At 39.2% G+C, this 27,666-nt stretch overlaps 1 protein-coding gene across 2 annotated transcripts in view; it reads right to left on the bottom strand.

Moving 5' to 3' along the window:
* LOC122808703 (endothelin-converting enzyme 1-like) overlaps positions 1-27,666 on the bottom strand; it is a 1,298,251-nt gene that overhangs the window by 374,786 nt on the left and 895,799 nt on the right. For both annotated transcript variants that reach the window (XM_044079690.1, XM_044079691.1), the window contains one exon: positions 4,702-4,812. In XM_044079690.1, the coding sequence (XP_043935625.1) occupies positions 4,702-4,812 (111 nt within the window). The remainder of the gene's footprint in view (positions 1-4,701; positions 4,813-27,666) is intronic.

Genomic DNA, 27,666 nt, shown 5'->3' with positions numbered 1-27,666 from the left:
AGATTTTTCTTAAAGAGGGCTAATGAGTAACTTTGCCTGATATGAATGGGTAGTCTGTCCCAGAGTATGGGAAGTCTCTGGGACAGGAATCTATCCCTCCAGCATCTTCTGTTTATTGTGGTGGCAAAGTTTAGGTCCCTGGAGCATGTGACTTGGAGGGATTGGGGTTTCTTTAAGTGTAGCATGTCCAACTGATCTGGGTTTGACATGGCTTTTTATGTCAGGCAGAGGTCGCCTATGAGTAGGTGATAAGCGACAGAGTACAGCTGGAGTTTATCGAGACGGCCTGTGTATGGCATCTGTTTCAGGCTGGTAATCCTCTTAGTGAGGTATTTTTGTGGGCTTTCTGTCACAGTTACAAATAAAAATAAGAAGAGTGAAGAACTCTGATGAGACATGAACCTAAACACTTCAGAATACCATTCGGCTAGTTTTATAAAACTGAAATAAAGCAAGAACCTGAAAGTTCTAACACATATTACAATTAAGAAATGAAAAAACCAGGATCCAACCAAGAGACACACTGAGGCACAATGAGCTAGCGCTTTCATCCACTTTTAATGATGTGAACTTCTTCAGAAAAACAAATAATAACCACCTAACCACCTTATTCATTACTGGAAATGATGTCATAGTCTGCACAATGAAATAAATTTAAAGTAATACTATGTAAAATAATTGATATATCTATAAAAATGTATATACATACATATAAATAAATACAATATATCAGTATGTTATTCCATGCTCTATTTATCTATACTTTAAAAAACATTTTATGTTAATGACTTCATTAAGCCCTGGGTATGTATCAGTTTTTGTTTTGGAACCAACATTGATGGCAGCTGAGGTTTCTTCACAAGAAGACTTGTTAAATCTTTCCACCTATCCAGTTCCTGAAAGAGGTGAAGAGTTGCCTACTACATCAACTTTTTCATTACAACTGTCGAGTACTATCACCAAGATAGTACAAAATTGTTTGGAAGAACAATTAAACCTCAAAAAGGTCCAAAAGGGCGAGGGCGCTTTAAGACCTGAAGTGGGAGATTGCCCACGCCCTTTTCAGTCCTTGGAAGCCTGCAGTGAAGAAAATCCTGTGAACCGAAATGGTGAGGGAGCTGAATCACGAAGTATGGCAAATAATCTTGTATGGAATTACATCAGTAAATCTTATGAGAATCCGTTTACAAATTTGACAGAGATTCCAATGACTGAAACTGTAAGTAAACAATTACATGATTCCAATTCATGCAAAAAGTGCATTTTTGAACTGGAGAGACTTGTTTTCAAGTATGTGTCTTTAACTTTGGAAGTACAATACTTAGGGGAATGTATTAATCGTAAAATAGTTCCGCAATGTCTGAGAATGGCAAAATTCCCAAACTGTGTCTCTCCTGGTGATGATTTGTGCAATGTTTTAAGAGAATTGTACAATGAGACTGGTTTGGCCATGATGAGAGTGCTTGTCTCTCACTATGAAAAAGAAATAGTTAAACTCAAGGACAGTATTAAATCTATGGATGAAAGTATAAAAAGTTACATCTGCTTCAATAATTTTTCAACATTATATAATGGAATTGAAGCAAAGGCGGACAGACATAGAGCTACCATTATAGCTAGAAAACAAAATAAATTAAAGAGAGACATTCAAGCATATAGGTCGAATCAGGCTTACATCAGTATTACTGATGTGAGTGGCACCACAGTACCTACAACTAATAACAATTCTTTGGTCAATATGGTGGCTAATATCCAAGAGGGGTTGACTACAGGAAATAAGGAGGTTTTTCCTAGAGTGAATGAAGTACCAGTTAATTTGGTCAATGATGAACAGAGTGTCAATGTAAATGGTACTACAAATAACACAGCAAGAGTGGGAACTAGTTTTGCTGGAGTGGTGGCTACTTGCAATGGACATTCCAATGGACATGTCACTGGCCCTTTTCGAACACAAGGATCCTCCATGAAAAGGACTACCAAATGGTACAATGTAACGCAGCAGAAAGGGAAGACAAAGGGGAAGAACAAATGGAGGTGATTTCATCTCCAAGAGATAACTTTACAATAGATATTGTTAATTTGAGTAGTACTTCCTTTTGTGCAGCAACTAACAATGTGCTAAGAAAAGGTTTTTCTTTTATTCCTACCAACAGGATGAACATTGGCAAGTTAATGATTGATTTTAGGCTTTTTTGCGTAAACTTAATCTGCAATACATTCTGCATGATGTTACTACTACAGTGGAACAGGGAAATTCCAGGCTTACTAAACCAAGTGTCTTTAACCCCCCACTAGTGAACACACTGCAAGTGTTTCAGAACATATGTGAAAAAGAGTTTAGAGAGATCAAACATGGCAATGTTAAAAATAACTTTTCTGAAGCTGAATTTATTGCTTTGGAAAATATAAGTAGGAATTGTAACATTAGAACTATGAAAGCTGATAAAGGGGGAAAAATAGTTATCATGGACACTTGTGTTTATGAAAAATCTCTCAGTACATTGTTAGAAGATTCAGACACTTATTCTAAAGTTTCTTTACACTTTGTCAACTACAGTTTTAGGAAAATTGATACCCTGTTGTTTGATATGTTTTGCCAAGGCGAAATTGACAAAGGTGATTATGATTTTCTAGTGGTAGAACATCCTAAAATGGCTACGTTTTGGAATTCCAAAATTCAAAATAACGAACTAAGTCCATCTTTTAGACCTATAGTCTCTGCCAGACAATTTAAAACTGAGAATATTTCAATATGGTTAGACAATGTTCTTAATCCAATAGTACAAAAATCTGAACATTATATAAGAGATTCTTGGCATTTGCTTGAGATCCTAGGCAAATATAAAGTGCCTGACAGAGACATATATTTTTGTACGCTAGATGTCACGAGTTTGTATACTTCCATTAATCAGGAAGTAGGTTTAGAGTTCATGAGAGAGTATCTTACATGTCATACTGATTTTTCAGGTGAAAAAGTAAACACAATTTGTACATTAATGGAATTAGTACTCGACAATAATTTTTTCAAATTCAATAATACATTATATAAGCAAATATCAGGTGTAGCCATGGGAGCAAGAGTGGCACCGGCTTTTGCAAACATAGTCATGGCCAATTGGGAAAATAGGTTCCTGAAGTTACACCCTGGTTACAACAAGGTAGAATTATACCATAGATACATAGATTATTTGCTTTTTTTGTGGTCAGGGAAACATTCTGAATTTGTAGAATTTGTATCTGACCTTAATGGCACTACAGATTTTTTATTATTTAAAATAGGTGGTTATGGTGAACAAATTAACTTTTTGGATTTGACACTTAACATAGATAATGTTACAAGAAAATTTAGAAGTAGAATCTATAGGAAGTCCTGTTTTGCAAACCAGTATTTGCATAGGGATAATTTGCACCCAACACACATGAAAAAAGGGGTTATCAAGGGTCAAATTATCAGACTCAGTAGTCTCACTTCTGATGAACATATATTTTTAAATGAGCTTATCCTTCTTAGAGAATTATTTCTCCAAAGAGGTTATGACCGAAGGTGGTTAGAGGGAATAGAAAAAGAGGTTTTACTTTTAAGAAAAGGTGTTGCTCAGCCCATTTTGGCTTCTGAGGACATAATGGTGGGAGCTCCTATAAGTTTACATCATAGTAACACAAGAAAAAATCAAGAATTCAACATAGCATTTCCTTTGCCAATAGTAAATGAAATTTGGTGTATAAAGGAAATCATTGAGAAGAACTGGAGAATCATTTTAGGTAACAATGAATTAAGTTTATCTTTGGAGTATTTACCAAAGTTTACATATAAAAAAGTTACAAACATTAGACAGAAGTTAGAAACTTATCAGAAGTCAGAAACTCATAAGGACAGATCAGTTAGCAATAAAAAAGGTACTTTTGCATGTAAAGACTGTAAACAATATAAGTTCATGTGTAATTCGTCCTTCATTACAATAGAACATTTGGGACAAACATTTTAGGCAAATAAATATTTTAATTGCCATAGTGAAAATGTAGTCTACATGGCTACTTGTTCCACATGCAAAAATTACTATATAGGCAAAACAAAAAGAGTTTTAAAACGTAGAATTTATGAGCATGTTCTAGCTATAAAGAAAAAAGATAAAAACAATTCTTTAGCTAGACATGCTCTTTCTTGTATGAATTTTAAGAAATTTGAATTTTTTGTTTTAGATTATGTAGAGAAAAAAATGTTTGGTGGTGACATTGACAACATATTAGAACAGAGGGAAGCATTTTGGCAGCTCATTTTTGGGGCTGATACATGCCCAGGGCTTAATGAAGTCATTAACATAAAATGTTTTTTTAAAGTATAGATAAATAGAGCATGGAAGAACATACTGATATATTGTATTTATTTATATGTATGTATATACATTTGTATAGATATATCAATTATTTTACATAGTATTACTTTAAATTTATTTCATTGTGCAGACTATGACATCATTTCCTGTAATGAATCATTTAAAAGGTGGTTAGGTGGTTATTATTTGTTTTTCTGAAGAAGTTCACATCATTAAAAGTGGATGAAAGCGCTAGCTCATTGTGCCTCAGTGTGTCTCTTGGTTGGATCCTGTTTTTTTTTCATTTTCAAAGTTACTAGTTTGTGCTTTCCAGCTTGGTTTACATATTACAATTACATACAGTACTAGTTAAATGAGTTCTGTATACCTTGGAGCATCAGTATGAAAAAAAGGCAACTGGAACAAGCCAGCAGGAACGACAATCTCATGATGTTGCAAGGAGTAATATGCTGTAACAGATTCTGGCCCAACCTTCCACCTACAACAAAAATTAAAACAAAAATAAACCTAAAGAAAAACAACTAAATGATAGAACAATTGGTTATTCTACTTATCTTCTGATAACCTAATATGCACCTTCCTTCTCTTTGATTTTGCTACTTTATTCTGTTTTGCTGTATGCTCAAGTCACACTTGAAATGGTTCCATATGACTTAGTATACTTTCTCAATCGTTAAATACAATAAAAAAACAATAGTATGATGAAATGTTCAAGTTTATGTAGATGCTTTCTAAAAACCACTAACACATTTACAAATAAAAGCAAACAAAACAGAATAAAACATAAAAAGGAGAAGAACATGTCATCAACCCACACCATCACAGGCCCATTTATATAGGCAGATTCATATTGCCTGCCTGCCTGAAACCAGCTACAGAAGGATACTCCAGAAGTCATTGGTGCAGGGAGTTCCTCAGGCAAGGGGCTTGACAGCAGAAAGAGAGAAGGTGTGATGTTTCTAGGTTAACCCAAGGAACTACTGACAATACCTCAAAAGCTGATGGCAGCATCAGTATCAGGCAGTAGGGTATAATAAGTTCCTTCAAGTAGCAAGGATCCAGGTCAAGAATGGACAAATAAACTAACACTAGAATGTTAAATATTTTTCTATAATCGATGGGAAGTCATTTGTGCAAAAGCAGGAATAATATGTTGGTAAATGATGTACCAACATCATGATGATTATCATGATGCCTAGCTCTGGAGTTCTACACCATCTGCAAATGATTGAGTTTAGTATACATTAGCCCCAGGTGAAAGGAATTGCTGTAGAGCAATCTGCAGTAGACCAAAATATGAACAATAGCAAAATCTGCTTGAGGTAACAAGTGCTTAATCCTAGAAATGCTTCTCAAATGGAAACAAGAAGACTTCACTACAACTGACACTTGGTCCAGAAATGTCAGCCGTAATTTGATAATGCTACCAAGATTCTGCACCTTACTAACAAATTTAAGCTTATCACCCCAATAAAATATATAATTTGGCAAGGGAATGTCAGAGGAATCTGAGGTGCATGAACATCCAGAGCCTCGGTCTTTGTGGTAGTCACTTTTAATCTATTTTTATTTAGCCAAAGGTTAATGGCTTTAAGACTTTCAGCTAGGGAGTAGAGACAGATAACTGGCAAAAGAAAGCAATATGGATGAAGGTCTTCACAGATACCAAAAGTGTACACACCAAGCTTAAAATCAGTAATTTTACTGTAAAATCAAAAAACATTAAGTGCTTTCATCCAGAAATAAAACTGAAGGTTGGAGTGTATCAACAAACTCATGTGTTTTGTGACTAAGTCCCTCTTGTGAGGAAGCTTGTGATAATTGCAAAAATAAACAAAATAAAGCACTGGAAACACTGCAAGTAACCGGCTCTTTATTGTGTAAGCTAAAACTTTCGCCAATATGCTTCTTCACGCAACAGTTCATAAAAGACAACCAAAAGCATTTATAAGAATCATCAAACCACATGACTCTAACTAATCAAACTTGTTCATGTGGCTATCTAAGCACTGGTTTTAAAGTGAAAACACCACTTAGAATTGGTGGTATATGTGCTTTCATTGTAAGTATCCAATGCATCTCTTCCTTCTCTGTTAAAAGTTTACATCACCCCCATGCAATGGCACATAAATTAATTTTAAAATCACAGATTTAAAACCATGAGTATTTCTTTTATCTAAAATATGTTTATATAACGCACCAGTGATAACTTTCCACTTTATATCAGAAATGTAATCACCTATATACTCCTTAAGTTTCCTGTTTGTCATGCCTACATAATAACTATCACAAACGTCACACTTAGCTATATAAACAATATTCTGCGTGTTACAATTCACATAGGCCTGTAAGATAAAATCCAAACCTGTGACAGGATGTTTAAAAGACTTAAGCGTATGTATAAACTTACATAAAATGCATTCATTACAGTTGAATATGCCCCCATTATTGCTTATAGCATTAAAATAATATATTGGTTGTTCCTTGTAACATAATATTTGTTTAAGTACAGGACAACTTTTATATCCAAAACTCAGTTTAATCTGGTAGTAAATGTTTTAATTCGGTTATATCTTGTAAAATAAACCAGTGCTTATTGATAATCTGCTTAACCATAGGAGTATTCTTATTAAATGTCAACATTGTCTGTGCCTGCCTTTCACTGTTGCTATTGTATCTGCGTGATAAAAAGCTGGTCTGGCAGAGCTAACACATTGCTGACTGACATACTTACAAGCTGTTTAGAGTAGCCATGCTTAGGAAAATTCATAGCCATACTATGCAATTGCTTATCCGTGTTGGAATCAAGAGTATTCAGTTTAGCTGCCCTTTACATCTGATTCTTGACAATGTATTTAAATATAAATGGTGAGTGCATGGCTGCATGCTTGTGCAGTGCAGATAACTATTTCTTTTCATAGATCTCCTATACAGTTCAGTTTCAATGTTCCCAGCTACATCCTTCAGTAACATTACATCTAGAAAAATGATCCTACTGGGTGAAATCTCATATCTGAATTTCAAAAAAGTAGTCATATTAGATATATATATGCAAAAAACCTTCAAAAATTTGATTGACCTGCATTCCAAACAATAAACAGGTCATCTAAAAACCTCTTGTAGAAGCCTATCTGATCTTGAAATGGATTTTATGTCGATAAGATATACTTTTCTTCCCATATATACATTACTATATTTGCATACGTGTTAGCAGCAGGTATTCCCGTTGCTACACATTTAATTTGATGAACAAATACTTGTTTGGAAGATAAATATATTATTTTCTAGTACCAGTTGTAATAATTCACATATAAGATCAATATTTTCTATTGTGTAGTCTGAATATTTGAGCAGAAAAATGTGTACTGTCAATTCCTACTTCATGTGGATTGGCCGTGAAAAAGGAGTCTATATCAAGAGTGCTGAAATATGACTCGCTTCAAGTTTACCTTTTGCCCATCCATAAAGTTGCTTTAGAAATGTTGTAGTATCTTTCAAAATAGTAATGGTCTTATCAAGCCAAGGTCTTAATTGTTTTTCTAAATATTTTGAGATGGGCTCTGTGACCCATCCTCTTGCAGATTCAATAGATCTCATTGGTGGTTTCTATAGGCACTTCTGTATTTTTGGTCTGCCATAAATCACGGGAAGCCTAGATGTCTTAGTTGTAAAGTAATCAAATAATTTATTATTAATCCTCCATGCATTATGCATAGTACAGACAGCCTCCTTGACAGTGAGAATAACAACACTGCAATCTTTCCTACTAATATGTTTATATTCATCTGTTGTCAACACTGAGAGCATGGATTCATAGTAGTACTCAATGCCCATAACAACCACACCTCCACCTTTGTCCTTATTTTTGATGACACTATCTGGATTTTTTACTAGAGACGGTATGGCTTTAAACTGTTCTACACTCAGGTCACAAAATGTATTATGCTGTTTATTATTGTACAACTTATAAATATCCCTTTCTACAGCTTATTCAAACACTTGCAAAATAGTGTTATTATACGGCACAAATGTGCTAGAACATTTAAGGGAACCAGGAATATAATCAGTATCTGCACCAAACAATATTTTTAAATTCAAATTCCTAATGAACTGTTTGAATTCAAGTAACATAACTGAAAATGTCAACATATCTAGATGGAACGAAGGTCAGTCCTTTACTTAAAACAAGATTCTCATGTTCATTCAAAGTATATGTGAAAATACTAAACACCAGTTTTAATTCTTAATTTGGCTCCTGGTTGCTGGTTGTTGCATTGGCATAATTCTCCTCAAGCTGCTGCTTAATCTCTTCACCAATGCCCTTGGTTTGGCCATCGGTAACGGCTGTTGTAAAAGAAGAGGAAAATCCACAGGATCCAGAGTTCGTATATGGTTCGCATATACAACAGTCAGAAGGTCTTGAATCAGTTCAGCTTGTGTAAAGTGTGATGAACAATTTAGATCTAATGTCTGCTGTTGACAGTTTTTAACAATCAATGAAGTATGTGGCTGAGACAGCTCTAAGCATTGTACACTACTTCTGCATATACTTCCTGAACCGCTAGTTCACTCGTTGAAGAGCGGAAAGTTATCACTAATGCTTTATATAAACATATTTTAGATAAAGGGAATACTCATAGTTTTAAATGTATGATTTTAAAAGTAATTTATATGCCCTTGCTTGGGGGTGACGTTAAACTTTTAACAGAGAATGAATAGATGCGTTGGATACTTAGAATGAAAGCACATATACCACCAGGTCTAACTTTTAGTTATGTACTTACCATAACTTTAGATGTTTGGGATCCATCTCGCCTACATTCTGTACTGATGGGCTCGGAGCCCCGACTCGGCACGCTTATGCTATAGAGCGAGGCCTCTTATTGGCTGAGCTATTTTTCATCCCAGGATGCACCACCACTAATCCCCCAGATCTTGTTTGTCCGCATTCATGCACACATGCACAACTTGTTTATATAACATTGTTAGATGTTTCAAAATTAAACAACAGGATTCGGACATTCTGATATCCTCTGATCTCCAAGGAAGGGGGAAGGAGGGTGGGTTATTAGGAATGTAGGCGAGATGGATCCCAAACATCTAAAGTTATGGTAAGTACATAACTAAAAGATGTTATGTGATCCTATCTCGCCTACATTCTGTACTGATGGGACAGCGTCCCTAGCACCTAAATCCTGGGTGGCTCATTGGAAAACACTCCTGAGCACTGTGGAACCAAATGAAGCTCGTCCTCTAGATGCCACATCCAATTTGTAGTGGGAAATGAAAGTGTGCAGGGAAGACCATGTAGCCGCAGCACAAATGTCACTAATGGCAAGCTTAGAATGAAATGCAATTGAAGTAGCCATAGCCCTTGTACAATGAGCTTTGACAGAGGTGGTAAGCTCTTTGTTAGAATAAGAATAAGCTTGAGTAATACAGTCCCTGATCCATTTAGCAATAGTGACCTTTGTGACAGCTTTGCCCAATTTATTGTCTGCAAAGGATACAAACAACTGATCTGTTTTCCTTGTTTGTTTGGTCCTGTCTAAGTAAAAACGCAACTGCCTGTGGACATCTAGTGTGTGGAATATGAATTCCGCTTTGTTAGAATATTTTGGAAAAAAAACTGGAAGTTCTAACGATTGTTGTAAGCAGAAACTGGAACAAACTTTAGGGACAAAGGAAGGATTTGGCCTGAGAGATACTCTGTCTTTGTGAAAAACCAAGTGGGGTTTTGCTGACAAAGCTTGAAGCTCTGAAACTCTTCTGGCAGAAGTAATCGCCACCAGAAAAGCAGTCTTCCATGATAGAAATTTTAGATCACATGTAGCTGCCGGTTCAAAGGGGGAGGAAGTTAAGGCGCGTAACACCACATCGAGATCCCATGGAGGTGCAGGATGAGAAATTGGAGGTCTTAACAGAGCAGCACCTTTCAAGAAGGTCTTACACAATCTGTTGCTCATTAAAGGTGGGTTTATAGATTCGTGAAAATTGGAAATCGCTGCCAATTGGACCTTGATGGTAGAGACTGAAGAGCCTTGATTGAAAAGAGAAGTTAAACATTTTAGTACTTCTGCCACGGGAATAGAAATGGGATCCAGGCCCCAGAGTTGAGCCCAAATAGCAAATCTTTTCCATTTGCTAGAATACAGTTTCTTAGTAGCAGACTTATGGGCCGAAGATAATATATGTACAACCTCTGGATCCAAAGTATGACTCCTAACTATAGTCGGAAAAGGAGGAGCCAAGCCGTCAATTTTAAGGTGTGCAGGGACTGGTGGAATAGTCCCGACTGATGAACCAAAAGGTCTGGGATCTGATCCAGGAACCATGGACCTTCCAGAGCATATTTCCGAAGATAGGGAAACCATACTTGACGAGGCCAGTAAGGAGCAACTAAGATCATTTTGCTTCCCAAGAGAGATGCCTTTTGGATCACCCTGGGAAGGAGAGGAACTGGGGAAGGCATAAAGCAAGCCGGTGGGCCAAGGACGGCTAGTGCGGGTTAGGGAGAAGAATTTTTGCACATTTAGTGGAGTCGCGAACTCCCCATCTGCTGAAAATCTGACTTGCAAATGTCATGTTCGGAGACCATTCGTGAGGAGAGAGGATGGTTCTGCTCAGTCTGTCAGCTATCACATTGGACTTGCCCGGGATATGAGTAGCCACTAGAAAGCGCTCGGTCGAGACTGCCCATTCCCAGACTCTCATGGCCTCTCTGCAAAGAGGATAGGATCTGGTCCCTCCCTGTTTGTTCAGGTACCAGACAACTGACATGTTGTCTGAGTGAACGGCAAATACTCCCCGAGGGAGGTAATCGTGGAGGGCTTGGAGGGACAGAAGCACCGCCCTCATTTCTAGGATGTTGATATGAAGTAGGGTCTCTTCTGGGTGCCATTTGCCTTGGACTGACCTGCCCAGGGAATGCCCCCCCCCCCATCTGGGAGGCGTCCGTGGTCAAAGTGGCCGCAGGAGGAGGTGGAACAAAGGGTCGTCCCTGATCCAAATTGGAGGGCACTAGCCACCAGCGAAGGTCTCGTTTGCATGTTTCCGTGATCCATATGAGGTGACTGAGAGGGAGTTCCTGAAAGGACCACTGAGCTGAAAGAAGCCACTGGAGAATTCTCATGTGCAGCCTTGCCAAGGGGACTAGAAGAACCGTGGTGGACATGGATCCCAATAGCTGCAGGACCATTCTGGCTGGGGCTTTGGACCTCGAACTTGAGTCTGTATGGTTTGAATTCTGTCTGTAGGTAGATAGACGGTTGAGTCTATCTCTACCCCTATGAATCTTATTCGTTGAGATGGCAGCAACACAGACTTTGGCCAATTGAAGGTGATTCCAAGGAGTTGCCAGTGATGTAGTGGCTTGTAGTAGTAGATGCTTGGAGGTGGCAGTTAGGAGCCAGTCGAAACACCTGGAATCCTAGACTTCAGGTGAGCAGTCACGACTGCCAAGCACTTTGTGAACACCCTGGGGGCTGTGGTGAGACCAAAGGGCAGCGGAAATGAAAATGACTGCCTCCTAGGCTGAAGCGAGATGTTTCCTTGACGCTTGATGTACCATGATATGGTAATAAGCGTCCTTGAGATCTATGGAGCACATCCAAACACCTTTCTCCAGCAATGGGAGAATGGTTTGTAGGGTGACCATTCGAACTTGGACTTTCTGACTGAACAGTTTAGAATGCTGAGGTCCAAAATGGGCCTCAAGTTTTTGGCACCAAAAGAATCTTGAGTAAGTCCCTAATCCGATCTGGTCTTGGATGACTCCTTGCAGCAGCTTTGAAACTTCTGAGGCTGCAGTATCCCGCTGACTGGGTGGCGGGTCCGGGATTTTCCTGGACTGAGGTGGGGAGTGAGAGAGGGATGGTGTAACCTCCGGCGATAATTCGAGCGCATCGTCCTGAGTGATATCTCCCCAGGCTTTTAGGTGCTTGGCTCCGAGCTGCACAGTCGGGCAATCCCTCAGGGACTGTGAAAGGCTGAAGAGCCATGAAAGGACTCGTCTCCAGTGTTGGCCTCTGCCACCTCTGGGACGGGCGGATTCGGAAACCTCCCCCTGCCTCTGGAAGGGGATCCTCCTGCTGAGAGGGGTAAGGCTTCTGAGATCTGGAACCACATTTTCCCTCCTCCTTTAGCCTTGGGATAAGGCCGAAAGGGAGTGGAAAATCATGCCCCTATGGCAGTCAGAGTCTTACCCTCCTGTTCGCGAGGGTCAGTGTGTCCTTTACCTTGGGTCCAAACAGGAGGACCCATCAAAAAAGGAAGACTTAAAGGCCTCCGCTGAAATGACACAGGCGGAGCCAGGCTTGTCTCTGTAGAGCAATGCCTGTACCGCTGCTCTACTCGCCTTCGGCCGCATAAGAAATGAGCCTCATGGACGAGTTTGAAATGGACGACAATGTAGCCAGCTGAGAGCCAACCATCTGGGCCAGCTCCTCAGGCAGGTTACCCAAGAGGGTATCGGATAGTTCTTTAATCAGATCCCTCTGAAATCTAGTAAAGTGCGAAGGTAGTTCAAGGACCTTAATGTAAAGGCCGCTGAACTTAATCCATGCTCCTAGACTCCTTATTAGGAGGATGACGTCAAGCCTCTGCTACATCTTGCTGGGTAGCAGATGCCACCACCAAAGCATCTACAGCCACACCTTTGGTTAGAAATTCTTTTCAGGGGTGCCGAGAGGAACTTATTCGGACGAGCAGGCACCGGTTCCACAGAGTCTGGGTGCCCTGACAGATCAAATCCAAGAGCTTGTCCCAGGAGGCGGAGGGCTGAGCCCGGATGTCTGCAAAAGAGACATCATCCGAGGGCGACTTAGGGACCCCTCTGCATCATCGAGATCAGTGTCTGATGTAAGAGACTCATCTGGGGAGTCAACGGATCTTTTCCTGGGGGTTCTTCCCCAGTGGGGGTAACCTCAGCCCGGGGCCTCCGCTGCTGTTTAGGGGACTGCCAAAGACCCAGTTTCGTATGCAGGGAAGGAGCTGAGGTAGCCAAAGATGATTTGGACCACCAGAATCCTGGGAGGTCCCACCTCCGAGAGGAGACTTGGGATCAATCCCAGCATTCCCCCGGGGCCGCGGAAGAAGTCCGTGTACTGAACTCCGACCCAAGAGCGGAGTTGGAGTAAGGGGTGCCGAGGCTGTTGGAGGAGGAACCAAAGTAGGGAGGTGGACCATCGGCTCTGAAGCCGAATGGGCTGGAACTAGCTTTTGGAACACCGGAGACTGGAAGAGTCTAGGAGCACCCTGTCGATGTCCGAATCAGACATCTTGGATGACCTGGACGAATTTCTCCATCAAAGGACTAGGGGACCATGGATTCTACCACTATCGGCTCTGAGAGAGATGTCAAGGCAATTTCTCATCGCAGTGGAGCCGATGCCCCAGTCCTCGCCCAAAACAGAGGGGGGTTGGGCTGGAGGCATCGAGGCAGACTGCCCGCCCGCCTCAAGTCAGAGAGCCCGAGGAGGAGAAGACTGCCTGAGTGTTTTGCAGTCGGGTCGACTGACTGGTCTTTTGAAGGAGAGGATAAGATAAAGCTTCCTCGAAGGATGGCTTGATTAACCCCTTAAGGATTAATTTGTTTTTCCTCTCCTGGAGGACCCTTGATGAGAAGGCGTGACACATGCTACAAGATTCTTGTAGGTGCTTACGCCATTAATATAGACGAGGAGTGGTCGTCCCGTATGGACATCTTATAACCACACCTCGCACTTTTAAACCCGGAGGGTCTATGCTCTTTGGACATAACTAATTTAGAAAACAGTACCTGTCTAAAGAGAAATACAACAAAACTTAATAGTTAAGAACCAAACAAAAAGAATAAAGTTTTGTTTTTTTTTTTGTTTTTTTTTTTAACACACAATACAGTTGAACAAACACAGAGAAAGAGAGAGTCAAGACCCTCTAACTTAAATGGGTACTTGACCCAGGAAAGAAACACTAATAGCAAAAGCAACAGGGAAGGCCCTCTAACTAAAACGAAACCTTAAAACACGAATTTCTCAACAGAACTGATCAATACACAACAACAATAGCTGTTAAAACAGCTTTTGGGTTCAAAGTATGCAAATTTCTGACAGGAAAAAGCCTAAATAAATAGTACTTAGCCCAGCCAAGTTGGGACCACGTCTAAGCTTGTGATCTGGGGGATTAGTGGTGGTGCATCCTGGGATAAAAAATAGCTCAGCCAATAAGAGGCCTTGCTCTATAGCATGGATCGCGAGCCCATCAGTACAGAATGTAGGCGAGATAGGATAACATAACATCTGGTGCTTTCACTTTAAAACTAGTACTTCAATATCATTTTTTTTATTTTATTTTACATTTGTTTACTGGAAAAAATCTGACTGGACACATGTCCTCTTTTGAACGGAGGCCTGGGGAGAAAAGCTCCAGAAATAACATGAGTTAAAGTACGATTTCATATATCAAGAATAGCAGTGTAAAAATACAGACACATGTTTCAGGCATAGCAAACAACATAACAGATGGGAAATAAGCAGTAAAATGCAGTTACATTTGCATCAATAATATGTAAGGATAACAGTGAGTAGATTTAGGGGTTTATACAGAGATTGACATAAGTCTGTTACATGGATTTCTTTGCAAGTGGGACTGAGATGTAAAAGGAATAATTTCTATAGTTGGAAGGATTCACATGAGGAATTCAAAAGGAGTGCATCAACCACAGTGAAATAAGCTAGTAGAGAGAGACAGTGGGTCTAACCAGGAGTGTTACAAGGACATAGCCAGGTGTCGTTGAGGTATGATTTAAGGAGTGTTTTAAATTATGAAGTAGAGTTACTTGCAGTTATGGGGGTAGAAGTTTAGTCCACATCTAGCTGGAGAAGAGAGAATCACCTGCGTGGTTGTTGGCTTTAGTGGTGTCTAAAAGGTGTAGGTTACTAGAGCAGAGACAATGAGAACTTTTATATGGGTTAATAATATTTTGGAGGGTAAGACTTTTTTTCAGGATGGTGAAGAATTTTGTGTGCAAGGGTAAGTTGATTAAAGTGTAGAAGTTGAGGAAGTTCGAGCCTATTTAGTTGTTTAAGTGATGTGCAGTGGTGCTAACTGTAGGAGGCACATGTTGCAAATTAAGTTATTTTATTATAACAAGTTTCTAGTTTGATTAAATCTGTTTTGCGGTGGAGGTTAGTGGATATTGGGTAAGTGTAGAGGAGGGTTTATAGGAGGTGTGTGTGGGCTATGGTAGGTTTTGTGGTTTTTCGTTAGAAATAGTTTGTTTTGGTATAGGAGACCACGTTTTTGGTGGACCTTCTTTATGGTTTGGGCTATGTATATATCAAATTTTAGGTTATCAATTTCAGCACCAAGCAGTTTAGTATGTGGTACTGTGTTGATCAGGAGAGCAAATGTGTGTGAAGTTGAGTGATATCTAGTTGGGCTAAAGAGAAGGAGTTTAGTTGCATTGGGATTTAGGATAAGTTTGGAGTTGGTGAGCCGTGTTTCAACAGATAGGAAGGAATCTTGGGTTAAGATGTGGAGGTCTTGTAGTGTGGGGGCTGCACAAATTACGGTAGAGTCATCTGTGTATTGAACTACAGAAGCATGAGGTGCAGAAATGTTGAGTTGGTTGGTAAATATAGAGAAGAGCAGGGATCCAAGGATGAAGCCTTGTGGAACCCCTACTAGAACTGGGAGCACAGGAGAGAGTTGATTTTACCATTGAACGGCTTGAAGTCGTCCTGTTAGGTAGTTCTGGAACCATGCAATACTAGAGGTAATAATATTTAGAGTGGAGAGAATGCTAATAAGTTTATTGTGCTCTACCATGTCAAAGGCCTTGGACAGATCTAAGAATGTGGAGGATATGTATAGTCCGTTGTTCCTATGCTGGTTAACAATATCAGTAAAGGACATAAGTGCGGTTCTGGTGCTATGATGTGGTTGAAAGCCATGTTGAGTGTGTGATAATAATTTGTGGGTGAGAAGGTGACTCGTTAATTGGGTATGCAATAATTTTTCTAGTATTTTGGACAAGGGAGATAGGATGGCAATAGGACGGTAATTTGTGAAATCTGTGGAGTTACCTCCTTTGTGTAGTGGCAGTATGTGGGAGATTTTCTAGATAGTGGGGACTTGATTTTCAGATATAGATCTGTTTATGAGAATGGCTACTGGATAGGATACAGCATCAGGGGTAATTTTCAGAAAGTCAGCAGGGAGCTTATCTGCAGCAAGTGTGGTTGGTTTCAGTTTTTGAAGACTTTTTTGATATATTTAACAGAGACTGAGTGTAGGCTAAAGTGGGGGATACTATTATGGGAGGAGTTATTTGATTGAGGGAGGAGTGATGTAGGGTTGTTGTTTTATCCTAAGAGTTTGCTAGGGCTTGAATAGTTTCTGTAAAGTATTTATTGAATTGGGTTGCTATGTTGTTGGTATTGCTAACTGATGTTGGGTTAGGAGTGGTTGATTTACCTGGGTGAAGTATATTATTAATAGCTGTCCAGAATTTTTGAGGCTGTTTTGAATGTATATTCTGCATATTGTGGTAATAGTTGATTTTATCTGATTTCACTAATTTTTCAGCTTTGTTACATAACTCAAGTTATATTTGTCTAGCTAGTTGGGTTTTATATTTCTGAAGATATTCCCATGCCTTATCTCTACCTTTTAGTAGTGATCTACATTATTTTATTAGCCAGAATGCATAGTTGGGCTTAATTTGAATAGTTCTGGGTGGTGCATGGTGGTTTAGTATATTTAGGAAGGTGTTGCTGAAGGTACTTACTGCATTCTCAAGTGGTAGTTGTGTTAGTGAGTCCCATCTGCAACTTTTTAGTGCAGAAATGAAATTGTTTGGTTTAAATTTTCTTTGTCCCTGACTAGGAAGCAGGTGATCTGTGTGGATTGCATAGTGCATGATCATTGAAGAAAAGTTGAGTGATGGTCACTTAGGCTATCAGGAAGATATCCTGTTTGGAGTGTTAGGGAGGGGTTACTAACCAAAGTCCAATCAATGACTGACTGTCTTTTAGAAGATTTGTCAGTCCTAGTAGGGGATGTGATAAGTTGGGTGAATGCACAGAGGTTTAGTTGGTCAGTTGGATTTTGTGAGGAGAAGTTGATCCATTCAATACTGAAATCACCAAATAGGATAGTTTCTTGTGGTAAGGATGTGGTGATCCAACTGAGTATGTTTCCAAGGTACGGATATTTCTGTCAGGTAACCTCCTATAATGTTATTGTGCTTTTTGGGGTTAATCTGTATCTACATGAACAAGTTTGATTAATTTAAGTTATGTGGTTTTATGATGATTCTTATAAACACTTTTGGTTGTCTTTTATGAACTACTTGTTTATTTTTGACTTATCCTTTTGGAGTTACTGGATTTACAACCACTTCACTGTTGTGTTCTTGTGATAACTGCCCTTGGCAATTAAGAAGAAAGAAGAGAGAATCATTATTGGCTGAGCCAAAAGGAGGTTAAAAATTATCATTGTAGAGTCCTCCTAGTTCTTTAGAATAACCCTTGTTATCAGAGGAAAGGGTTGAAAACCACACAGAAACATCCCGGTCCATAGGAATGAAAGGCATCTGTCTTCCAGGCCTTTGTGCAAGGTGTCCTGGAGCAGAATTTATTTAACTGTCTGTTGTGAATTGAAGCAAACAGATCTACTTGAGGAGTTTCTCATAACTGAATCAATTCCTGAAGGACCCCTGGGTGCAACTTCCATTATAGGGGGTTTGTCCTGGTCCTGCTCAGTTGTCTGCTACATTCTTCTATGGCAAGATGTAAGTAGCCTGGATTGACAGATTGTGCTGAGTTGCTATTTCCCAGGCTACCAATGCTGGTCTGAAAAGGGGGTAGGATATGGATCCTCCTGTTTGTTTATCTACCACTACCAGAGGGCCAGGAATCCAAAAATGCTTTAAAGTCTGAGGGCATTTAATAGTGTCATCCTTTCTTTGACATTAGTGTGTTTCAATTTGTCCTGGCCACGACTTTCACCCCCTGTGATATAGCTTCTCAAGCAGAATCTTCACAACTATCCTCAAAAACATACATGGTTGAGTAAATATGTTGATGACAGTAAAATTGGCTTTGTCATAACAGACGATAAAGATTTTGTTACAATCAGTACTTACATGGAAGAAATAGCAATACAGTCCAAAACTATAGGGTTAAAATTCAGTGCAGACAAATGTAAAGAGATGATCTTTAAGAAATATTAAACTACTACACCAGCATACACGTCATCAAACTCAATTGAGGAAGTCAACTGTTACAAAGATGTAGGTATTACTCTGATTGAAACCTTGTCATTTGGCAAGCATGATGACTTATTTGTTTGTCAAGCTTTAAAACAAGTTGCCATTATTTGTAAAATTCTTGAAACAGGAGTTGCCTTTTGTTTTAATAACTTTATACATGTCCTACACAAGACTAATCTTGGAATATAACAATATTTTCTATACTTACACACAAAAGGACAACTTAACAATAACAAATCAGTACAAAGGAAATTTAAATGCTGAAAGATGAAAACATTTGAATATGACAAATGCTGAAAGATGAAAACATTTGAAAATATTTTCTGTGTCTACATTCCCGAAGGCAATAAAATAAGCACTCTGGACCAAGTGAGATATCGTCAACTTAGAAATGATACAAAAAAAATAATTTTGCTAGACAAAAAAAACTACTACCAGAACCTCCAATTTAAACACCAAAACAATCCTTAAAAGTTTTGGGCAGGTATTAACTGACTTCTTCATCCAGGACAATCTACTACACCAACCCCATCAAACTACACCCGTAAATCCCCAGAAGCTGTTGCCACTGCCTTTAATAACTTTTTCACTGAACCTATTCAGTCCTTAGCTAACCAGCTTACTCCCACCCACTCTAACTCTACCACTAACATACCCACTTCTCATCCCCCCTTTAACTTCCAACCTCTCTACCACGTTTAGCCAATCCCGTATCAAAAAACTAAAACCAACCACCCTTTCTGCTGACCTCCTTCCTGCAGAGTACCTACAAAAAGCTGCCAACGCCATAGCATTCCCCATCGCTCTCCTAATCAATAGAACGCTAACTGATGGAACTATCCCCTCAATCTGGAATATATCCCATGTTATCCCACTCCATAATGGTGGAAGTTCAACAGAACTGTCCAACTACAGACCCATTGCCATTCTCTCATCACTAGCCAAATTAATGGAGAAGTGCATTCATAAGCAGCTTATGGACTATCTCATTCAGAATGATCTGCTTGCCAACTCTCAGCATGGCTTTAGGCCACATCACAGCATCATCTCCAACCTCCTTTTTTTTACAAATAACATATTCCAAAATAGGAACAACAACAGGCTATCTTCAGCCCTATTTCTAGACCTGTCAAAGGTCTTTGATATGGTCAACCACAAATTACTCATCCATTCCCTAAAATACACCTCCCTAGATAACCATGCTATTCAGTGGTTCCAATCCTATCTGAATGGCAGACAGGCTGTATTATGGCAGGACAAACTGTCCACCCTGCTACCTCTCACCCTTGGTGTCCCTCAATGCTCTTTTCTAGGTCCTCTACTCTTTCCTGACTTCATCAACAGTCTTCATATTGCCATCCCTGATGCAACCTGCATTCAATATGCAGATGATTCTACTCTGAGCTGTACGGCCTCCTCCCCTTTAGACCTGCAAACCTTAACGGCAAAACAAATTTAACACAGTTGAAAATTGGCTCTCTAATCACCGTCTGTTGTTAAATCCCAACAAAACTAAACTGCTCCTCTTTACCTCCACCAGTAGATCCACCCCATTTTCCTTCTCCATAACATCCACTAATGGTACCTCTATCTCTAAGCTTTTAGGAGTAATAGTGGACAATAATCTCAAATTTGACATGCATATCAATAAAACTATAAATATCAATAAGAAGCTTGGCTCATTATATAGAAGCAAACATTTTCTAACTCCATTAGCTAGGACTGCAATCGCCCGCTCACACCTACTCTCTACCCTTCTATATGCCTCCCCCATACTCGCCAATTTGAGCAAAATTAAACTTAGTAAGCTCTCTTACAGTTACAACCATATTGCCAGATTTGCCATAGGCTCAACATTTAGAACACATCACTGTCAAAATCTCAGTCTTCTCGGGTGGCTAGAGCTGTTCAATCAGCTTATAGTAGCACACAAAATTATGTACCACCCTGAAAATACTCCTGCACTCAAAAATATCATAAAGCCATACAGTAATTCTAGACAACTATGATCATTCAATTAACTGTTGGTCCAAACCCACAAAGCCATTAACTGAGCCGGCAACTCCCTGTTTACCACCATTGTTGGTAAAACTTGGAATTCAGTTCCATCTAACCTTACCCTTGAACCTTCATTAAGTCTCTAAAAAAGACCTCAAACAGTATTTTAAAGAGCACTGGCTTTGTTCCTGCACTAACCCTGATTAATCACTACTTATTCAATGCCTTATTTAAATTAATATTGTATGCATCTCTTGCTCATAATAGCTTGCTGAAACCTGTTGTTTTTGTATACTATTATACACTGTGTATATTGTGCGTACCTACTAGAGGGCTTTGTAAATATGTTTGACTCATAACTGTTATGTTCTATCTGCGTTATCTGGAGATTTTCTCCCTGGGCCTCCACTGAAAATGGACATATGTCCAGTCAGACTATCCCAGTCAACAAATGTAAAATAAATAAATAAAATAATTTAAATGTATACACCCTGAAATACAGATATATCAGCAGTAAACTAAATGAAGGTACCTAGAGATTATTTCTGATACTGAGAAATACATAGCAATAGTGCACTTAGAAACTTTAGGTTTAATATACTCAGAATGAAAACAAGTCATATTATCAAAAATGTATCTAAATACTATCTGGTGAGATGGATGAGAGAAGATTTTTCTAGGTTCACTTGAAATACCAGATTGAGAAAAGGTCCTTTGTCCAATAAACAGATTCTTGACAGCTCCTGAAGGAGTGTGAAAAATAAGGAAGTTGTCTAAATATGAAAATATATGAATGCACGCTAGCCTGCAATGAGCTATTACAGGTGATATACACTTTTTGTAAACTCTTTTGGAGCTGCTGAGTATCCAAAAGGTATGTCTGAAAGCTGAAAACTCTTAAAAAGCTCCTGAAAAGTTTGAAGCTGGAATGTGATGAGAAGCATCTTTTAAATCTAAAGTTTCTAGAAAACTGGAAGGAAGAATGAAAAATAAAAGGTAACATCAACAGCATTTTGAATTTTAGAATCTTGAAGTGAAGGTTTAGAAAAAAAGAAGATCTAGGGTATGTCTCTATGTTCCTTCTTTCTTACGCACCAAAATATTCTTGAGTAATTTCCTTTCTTTATTTGATATCGAGGAACAAGCTCTATCACCCCTTGACACTGAATGTGATCTAGAACACAAGGAAACAAGGGGTCTAATTTGATGGTTAAAAGGGGATCCTACTGCGAGTTACAGCCCTTTAGAATGATTCTCAGAACTCATGTGTCTGAAATTATCTGGTGCCATAGGGAAAAGTGAACAACTATTCTTTGGGAAATCTTTACTGGGTTGCCAGGGTGGGCAGCAGGAAACACAAGATTAGACATATAGTAAATTCTGATTCATTAGATTGTTCTTGGTTTTGGGTGGATCCTCATTTCTTTTTTGAACCTCCCTACCATTGGTTTCTGAAAGATTGTTTCTTTATGCTCTGCTCGTACTATTTCCCATAAAAGTATTCTGGAAGGAAAGTTAATATTAAATTTAGGTATGAGGGGTTGAAAATCTGGGAAACTCCTTGAATTAACGATCTCCTTTCATCAAATTTTTTCAGTATCTCAACAGTACAGGAGACAATTAACACATCTTTTTCAAGGGAGCATTCAGGAGCTCAGCGTTCACATCCCCTGGTAAATTCTGAGAATGAAGCCATCCAAATTTTCTCATCATTGACCCCATTGCAGATGTTCCAGAAATAGCTCTGGAAATAGCTTCATCAGTGTCAAGAACATATTAGAAAGTTTAGTTATCTGAGACATGGACGAAATTAAAGAATTCAGAAATGTCTTGGTATGTGCAGAAGGAAGGCCAGCTCATATTGTCTAAAGAAGTCAGTAAAAACATTCTCTTCCTTGTCCGATAAAGTAGGGATATCTGCCATAAGGTGTTTGGCTGAAGATGATTTTGCCAGAGAAATTACTCTGGGGTCTGACCAAATGTTTGAAAAAAATAAATGCATGTATCTGGTGAACCTTACATAATTTATCAGATTTTTTGGGAGCAGTTGGCTGATTGTCAGGCAAACTACTGCTGCTGCAAGGACAGCATCCTCTAAAACTGATAAAAAAGAGGGACAGCTGCAGATTGAGGGGAATCTATTTGAAGCATATCATAATATTTTGCTGGGACTCTGGTATTTCTTTTTGTTCTCACTGGAATAACTTCTTAATTTTATCAATACAATCAGAAAAAGTAGTGATGTAATGTAGTGTACATCAGGAAGCAAATAGTATCAGAAAAAGCCAACACTTTACAGCAGAAATCTGAAGAAAAACTTTCCTCAGTGTCAGATTCTCCATTCTATGAAGTAGGAGCTTGGGAAACACAGTCTAAGTCTAATTCTTGTCCCTCAGACTGAGAATCAGAATCAGAGAGACGGGAAAATATTTCCTTTTGAAATTAAGGGAAGACTCAACGTAAAGCCTGAAAGGATTAGCATAAGCCTTTAGCAAAGTCCAGCTAATCCATCTTGTATGTCCCAGCTGGACACAGGCGAAGAAAATTCCTAATTTTATGCTTCCTTTTTCTGGGAATCCTCCTGAAAAAAGGGTCCTGAAGAACTATCCTCTCCCTGGAAATCAACTCCTTTAGAGTGGCTCCACAAAGAATAACATTTGCTCCCTCCCGTGATTCTGATAAAAGTAGTTCTCTCTTGCCTAAAAAGGACAGCTGAACAGCCACAGATGACATGTCTGCCTTTCTGTCCTTGTGGTGTGGTTAGATAACACTTAGGTCTGTACATTTTGTGGGAGAGGTTTGGCATAATGGTTAAAGTCTCTGCCTCACAGACACAAGTTAAATGGTTAGATTCTGACCTCAGGTTACTGTCTAGGCTTAAAATGTTCCATCAGGGCAATTAGCCTAGTATTCACCTATGAATTCTCTATGAAATAAAGAGCAGCACCAGATGGACACAGAGAAACTAACAGGCACTTTGAAGAACTCAATGTGGTCACAGTGGAGTCACTCAACAATGGACAAGGCAAAGAGTAAGCCACAGTGAAGACTGAAGCTTCACATGCAGTGTTTGTTCCTGCAGACTGTGGAAGGAATGCCCAAGAATCCAGGGACTTGGTTCATCTCTATACCAAAACAAATGTCTGACAAGTGGGTAGCAGAGTCTCAGAAGTGTGCTCTTTCCTTATGACTAAAAATAAGAGGTCTGCTGTAAACTTCTGTAGCAGCAGCCACCAAAAATAACATCTCTAACTCCCAGTAACAAATTTTGAGAGAAAACAAACTTTTCTTCACAAAATGGTAAAATGGAAGGTAATCCTTAGGTACTTTTCATCCCAAATTTGGAGAAGTGCTAGCCAGCCATCAATCTCTTAACACAGCAGCAGAGCGCACTCTTTGATGTCAAGAAATTTCTGAGAGATTGGTACCCTAAGCACTGGCTTTATATCTCTCTCATTATGCTCTTCAGTGGTTAGGGTTTGTGAAAAGTGCACTAAAACACTGGAAGCTATCCAGTCATCAGATTTGTGGCAGAATGCATACCATATGGCTTAGACTGCTACAACAGTGATCTAGTGTTGAACATCAATAGTGAACTCATCAAAATCAGGAATACAGAGCACCAATCAATACATGGTAAAATGCAGAGGCAGAGGCAATTTTGTTGGCAAAAAATCAAACAGCAGACACACATTCAGTACTAAATAAAGAACGTCTGGTGGGCAGACAGGCTGGGCTGCATAGCCTCTACACAATCAGAAAAAAAGCATCTGGTCGATTTGGCACTGAAGAGATTTCTCTGTATAGAAATTCTGACATTTTACAGGAAATCTTTGCTTGATAGATGGTATACAATTCATTAAGATCAATCCTGTCATTTCATAATCCAGCTCATTGTCAGCAATGCTCCAACCTATGCCCAGCTCTTTGAATGGTGAGAAAAGGACGATCAAGTCATGGTTCACATCTCTAACCCGGGTCCACAAAGTCCAAAGTCTTAGATGAAGATTTATTACACTCTTCCACTAGGGCATCTATAGAATCAGCACCCCTCTCTGAAAGTAATTGAAGGTACACATTAGAAAATGTTCAACACTGACATGATTAACATCATAAACTATCCTCAGTTCAAGATTAGGGTGACTACAGCAAAGAAAAAACAGACAAAAGTGAACTAGGAAATGGACCAACCACAACATGGGTTCCACCACAAGGTTCCAAATGTTTTAGAATAATCAAGTCCAATGTATGATCGAGTTTATTTATTGCAGAGGTAATAACCTGATTCAACCCAAAATATTTTATGATACAATTAAACTCATAAGTGACAGGTACTGTTTCATCACTGACCCAGACATTAAAGTCAGCCAACATGACAAGTTGCTGATCACACAGGAATAACTTGATTAGGAAATGAGTGAACTCCAAGAAGAAAGTCCTAACTCTACTTGGTGGAGGGTAGATGAGGAGAAATGTACAGTTTGCTCCTGCAATGAGGATATGTTCAAAGGTACTGGTCTTTTTAGTGATCACTCTTGTTATCCTAAGTTTGTTGTTACTACGAACAGCAACTCCACCCCTGACCTTAACCCTCCTGGAATGTATAACCAAGACTCCTGATGGAATTGTGGCAGCTATATGGGGACCAAAGTTCTCATCCAGCCAGGTCTCAGTTATAAATGTAAGGTCAATATTTTGCAAAAAATTAGAAATAATACCTGACTTGTGCATTGACCCCCACATTACATAACAGAGACTTAAGAGGGGTCAAAGAAAAATAGGTCCTTGCTATCTGTCTTTGATCGGTACTCTGAGGAGGCAATAACTCCAACTACTGCCCTCCAAGAAGTCGGAAGAGACCCTCTGGTTCAGCACTGGTATGCATCCATCAATGTCCCATAATACTTGCTTGCACCAACCATGCCAATGCTTTTGCAGTAGGTGAGAGTGTATACAAACACAAAACGTAGGTGCAGGGAGTCTAGTTAAAATAAAGCAATGTAAAGCTATCAGAAGAATCTACTATAAGCACGATCATTTTAAACTGTTAAGTATAAAAACAGTCAATACAATAAAACTGAAATTAAAATAGAAAATGGTGCGGTAGATAGAAAAAACAGTATAACCAGGAGTGGTAACAAAACAAAAGAATTATCACCAGCAAATAAAATTATATTTTCTGATAGAAATCAGAAAACAAGAAATTCTCATGTAAAATTAAAACTGAAATCAGAGAGCAAACAGTTTTAGGTAAAATTCACAAAAATTTAAAAATTGTATTGAGTAATAGTTTGGACAACTGAATAAAAAGAAACCTAAAACACTGTTGTCTCTTCTATCATCACACTTTTATTACAAAGTATGTATTACTGTACATGTTACATGTATTATATGTTTTGTTACTTGAACCTTTCCACCAGGGCCAGTGCTGAAAATGAGTTCTATGCCCAGTCAGACTTTCCCGGCAAGCAAATGTCAAAGAAACAAACAAATAAATAAATAACAATAAAGTTCACTTGATACAGGCAATTGTAAATAAGCATGGAATTTACGGCAAAGTAATTCAATAAAACAAACATAGAGCAAAACAGTCTTTAAGCTCCATAGAAAAAAATCAGCTTAGCCTTTCAATGAATGAAAATAAGAAGTTATGTACCTACCATAACGTTCCATGTTAGTTGTCTTCTCTCGCCTTCTTTCTTGCTTGATGGGTTCGGAGCCGATCCCTCGGCTCCGACTTGCTAAGCTCGAGAGTCACTTTTACCAGCTCGAGGCAGCCCCATATCCCATGATGCAAGGCGGTAAGTACCCAGATCTCGTTTGATGACAAAGGGCAATAACACCAAGCATAAAATACTTCCCAAAGGAAGAAAGAAAACTTACAGATGGAAGAAGGACCAGGTCTGAATGGTCTTCAGCATAACAGTTTCTTATAACAAGGTCTGTCCAGGCCAGGGGAAGGAGGGAGGGTCGAAGAAAGAAGGAGAGAAGACAACTAACATGGAACGTTATGGTAGGTACATAACAATGTTAAGTTGTCAATCTCGCCTTCATTCTTGCTTGATGGGACCGCCCCTAGCACCTCTATCCTGGGTGGCTCAATGGAACAAACTCTTGAGGACTGTAGAGCCAAAACTGGCTCTGTCCCTGGAGGCCAAGTCCAATTTGTAATGGGAAACAAAAGTGTGAGGAGTGGCCCAAGTGACCGCTGCACAAATAGTGTCTAAAGGAAGTCTAGCTTGAAAAGCTGTAGAAGTAGCTAAGCTCCTAGTTGAATGTGCTTTAGGTTTTGAGCACAGCTGTTTTCCCCTGAGCAGATAAATTTCAGAGATGACCAAGAAAGCCATCTAGACAAAGTCACTTTAGAAACAGGAAGGCCTTTTTATTATCCGCATAGGAAACAAAAAGTTGATCAGATTTTCTAAATTTTTTGTTCTGTCCAAATAATATCTAAGTTGACGGTGGACATCAAGATAATGTAGCTTTTGTTCAGCTCTATCTGAATAGTTAGGGAAAATACAGGGAGATCAATGGATTGATTCAAATTGTTCTTTGAAGCGACCTTGGGCAAAAAGGTTGGGTTAGTTCTCAAAGATACTCTGTCTTTGTGAAAAACCAAATAGGGGGGTCGAACCGAAAGAGCATGAAGTTCAGACACCCTCCTGGCCGATGTAATAGCCACTAGGAATAAAGTTTTCCAAGAAAGATATTTCAGGGAACAAGAAGCAGCTGGCTAGAAGGGGGTAAGAATCAAGGATGTCAGCACTAAATTTAGATCCCATTGAGGAGGAGGATTCCTGATTGGAGGTTTTAGTAGGAAAATTCCTTTCAAGAAGGCCCTGCAGAGCCTATGGGACATAATATTATGATCTGCTATCCCGACATGAAAATTGGAAATAGCAGCCAATTGAACTCTGACTGTGGAAGAAGAGGAGCCTGCATGAAAAATCTCTGCTAAGAAGTCCAGGACTGCCTGAACAGGGGCAGTAAAAGGATCGATATTCTTGGCCTTAGCCCAATAAGAGAAACGTTTCCATTTGCTTGTATAAATCCTCCTGGTAGAGGATTTTAGCGGTTAAC

The sequence above is a fragment of the Protopterus annectens genome, chromosome 8.part0, assembly GCF_019279795.1.
Source record: "Protopterus annectens isolate FY-2018-M chromosome 8.part0, PAN1.0, whole genome shotgun sequence".
Classification (NCBI taxonomy): Eukaryota; Metazoa; Chordata; order Ceratodontiformes; family Protopteridae; genus Protopterus; species Protopterus annectens.
Note: the sequence above shows the minus strand (reverse complement) of the source record. Positions and strands in the feature narration are given on the sequence as shown.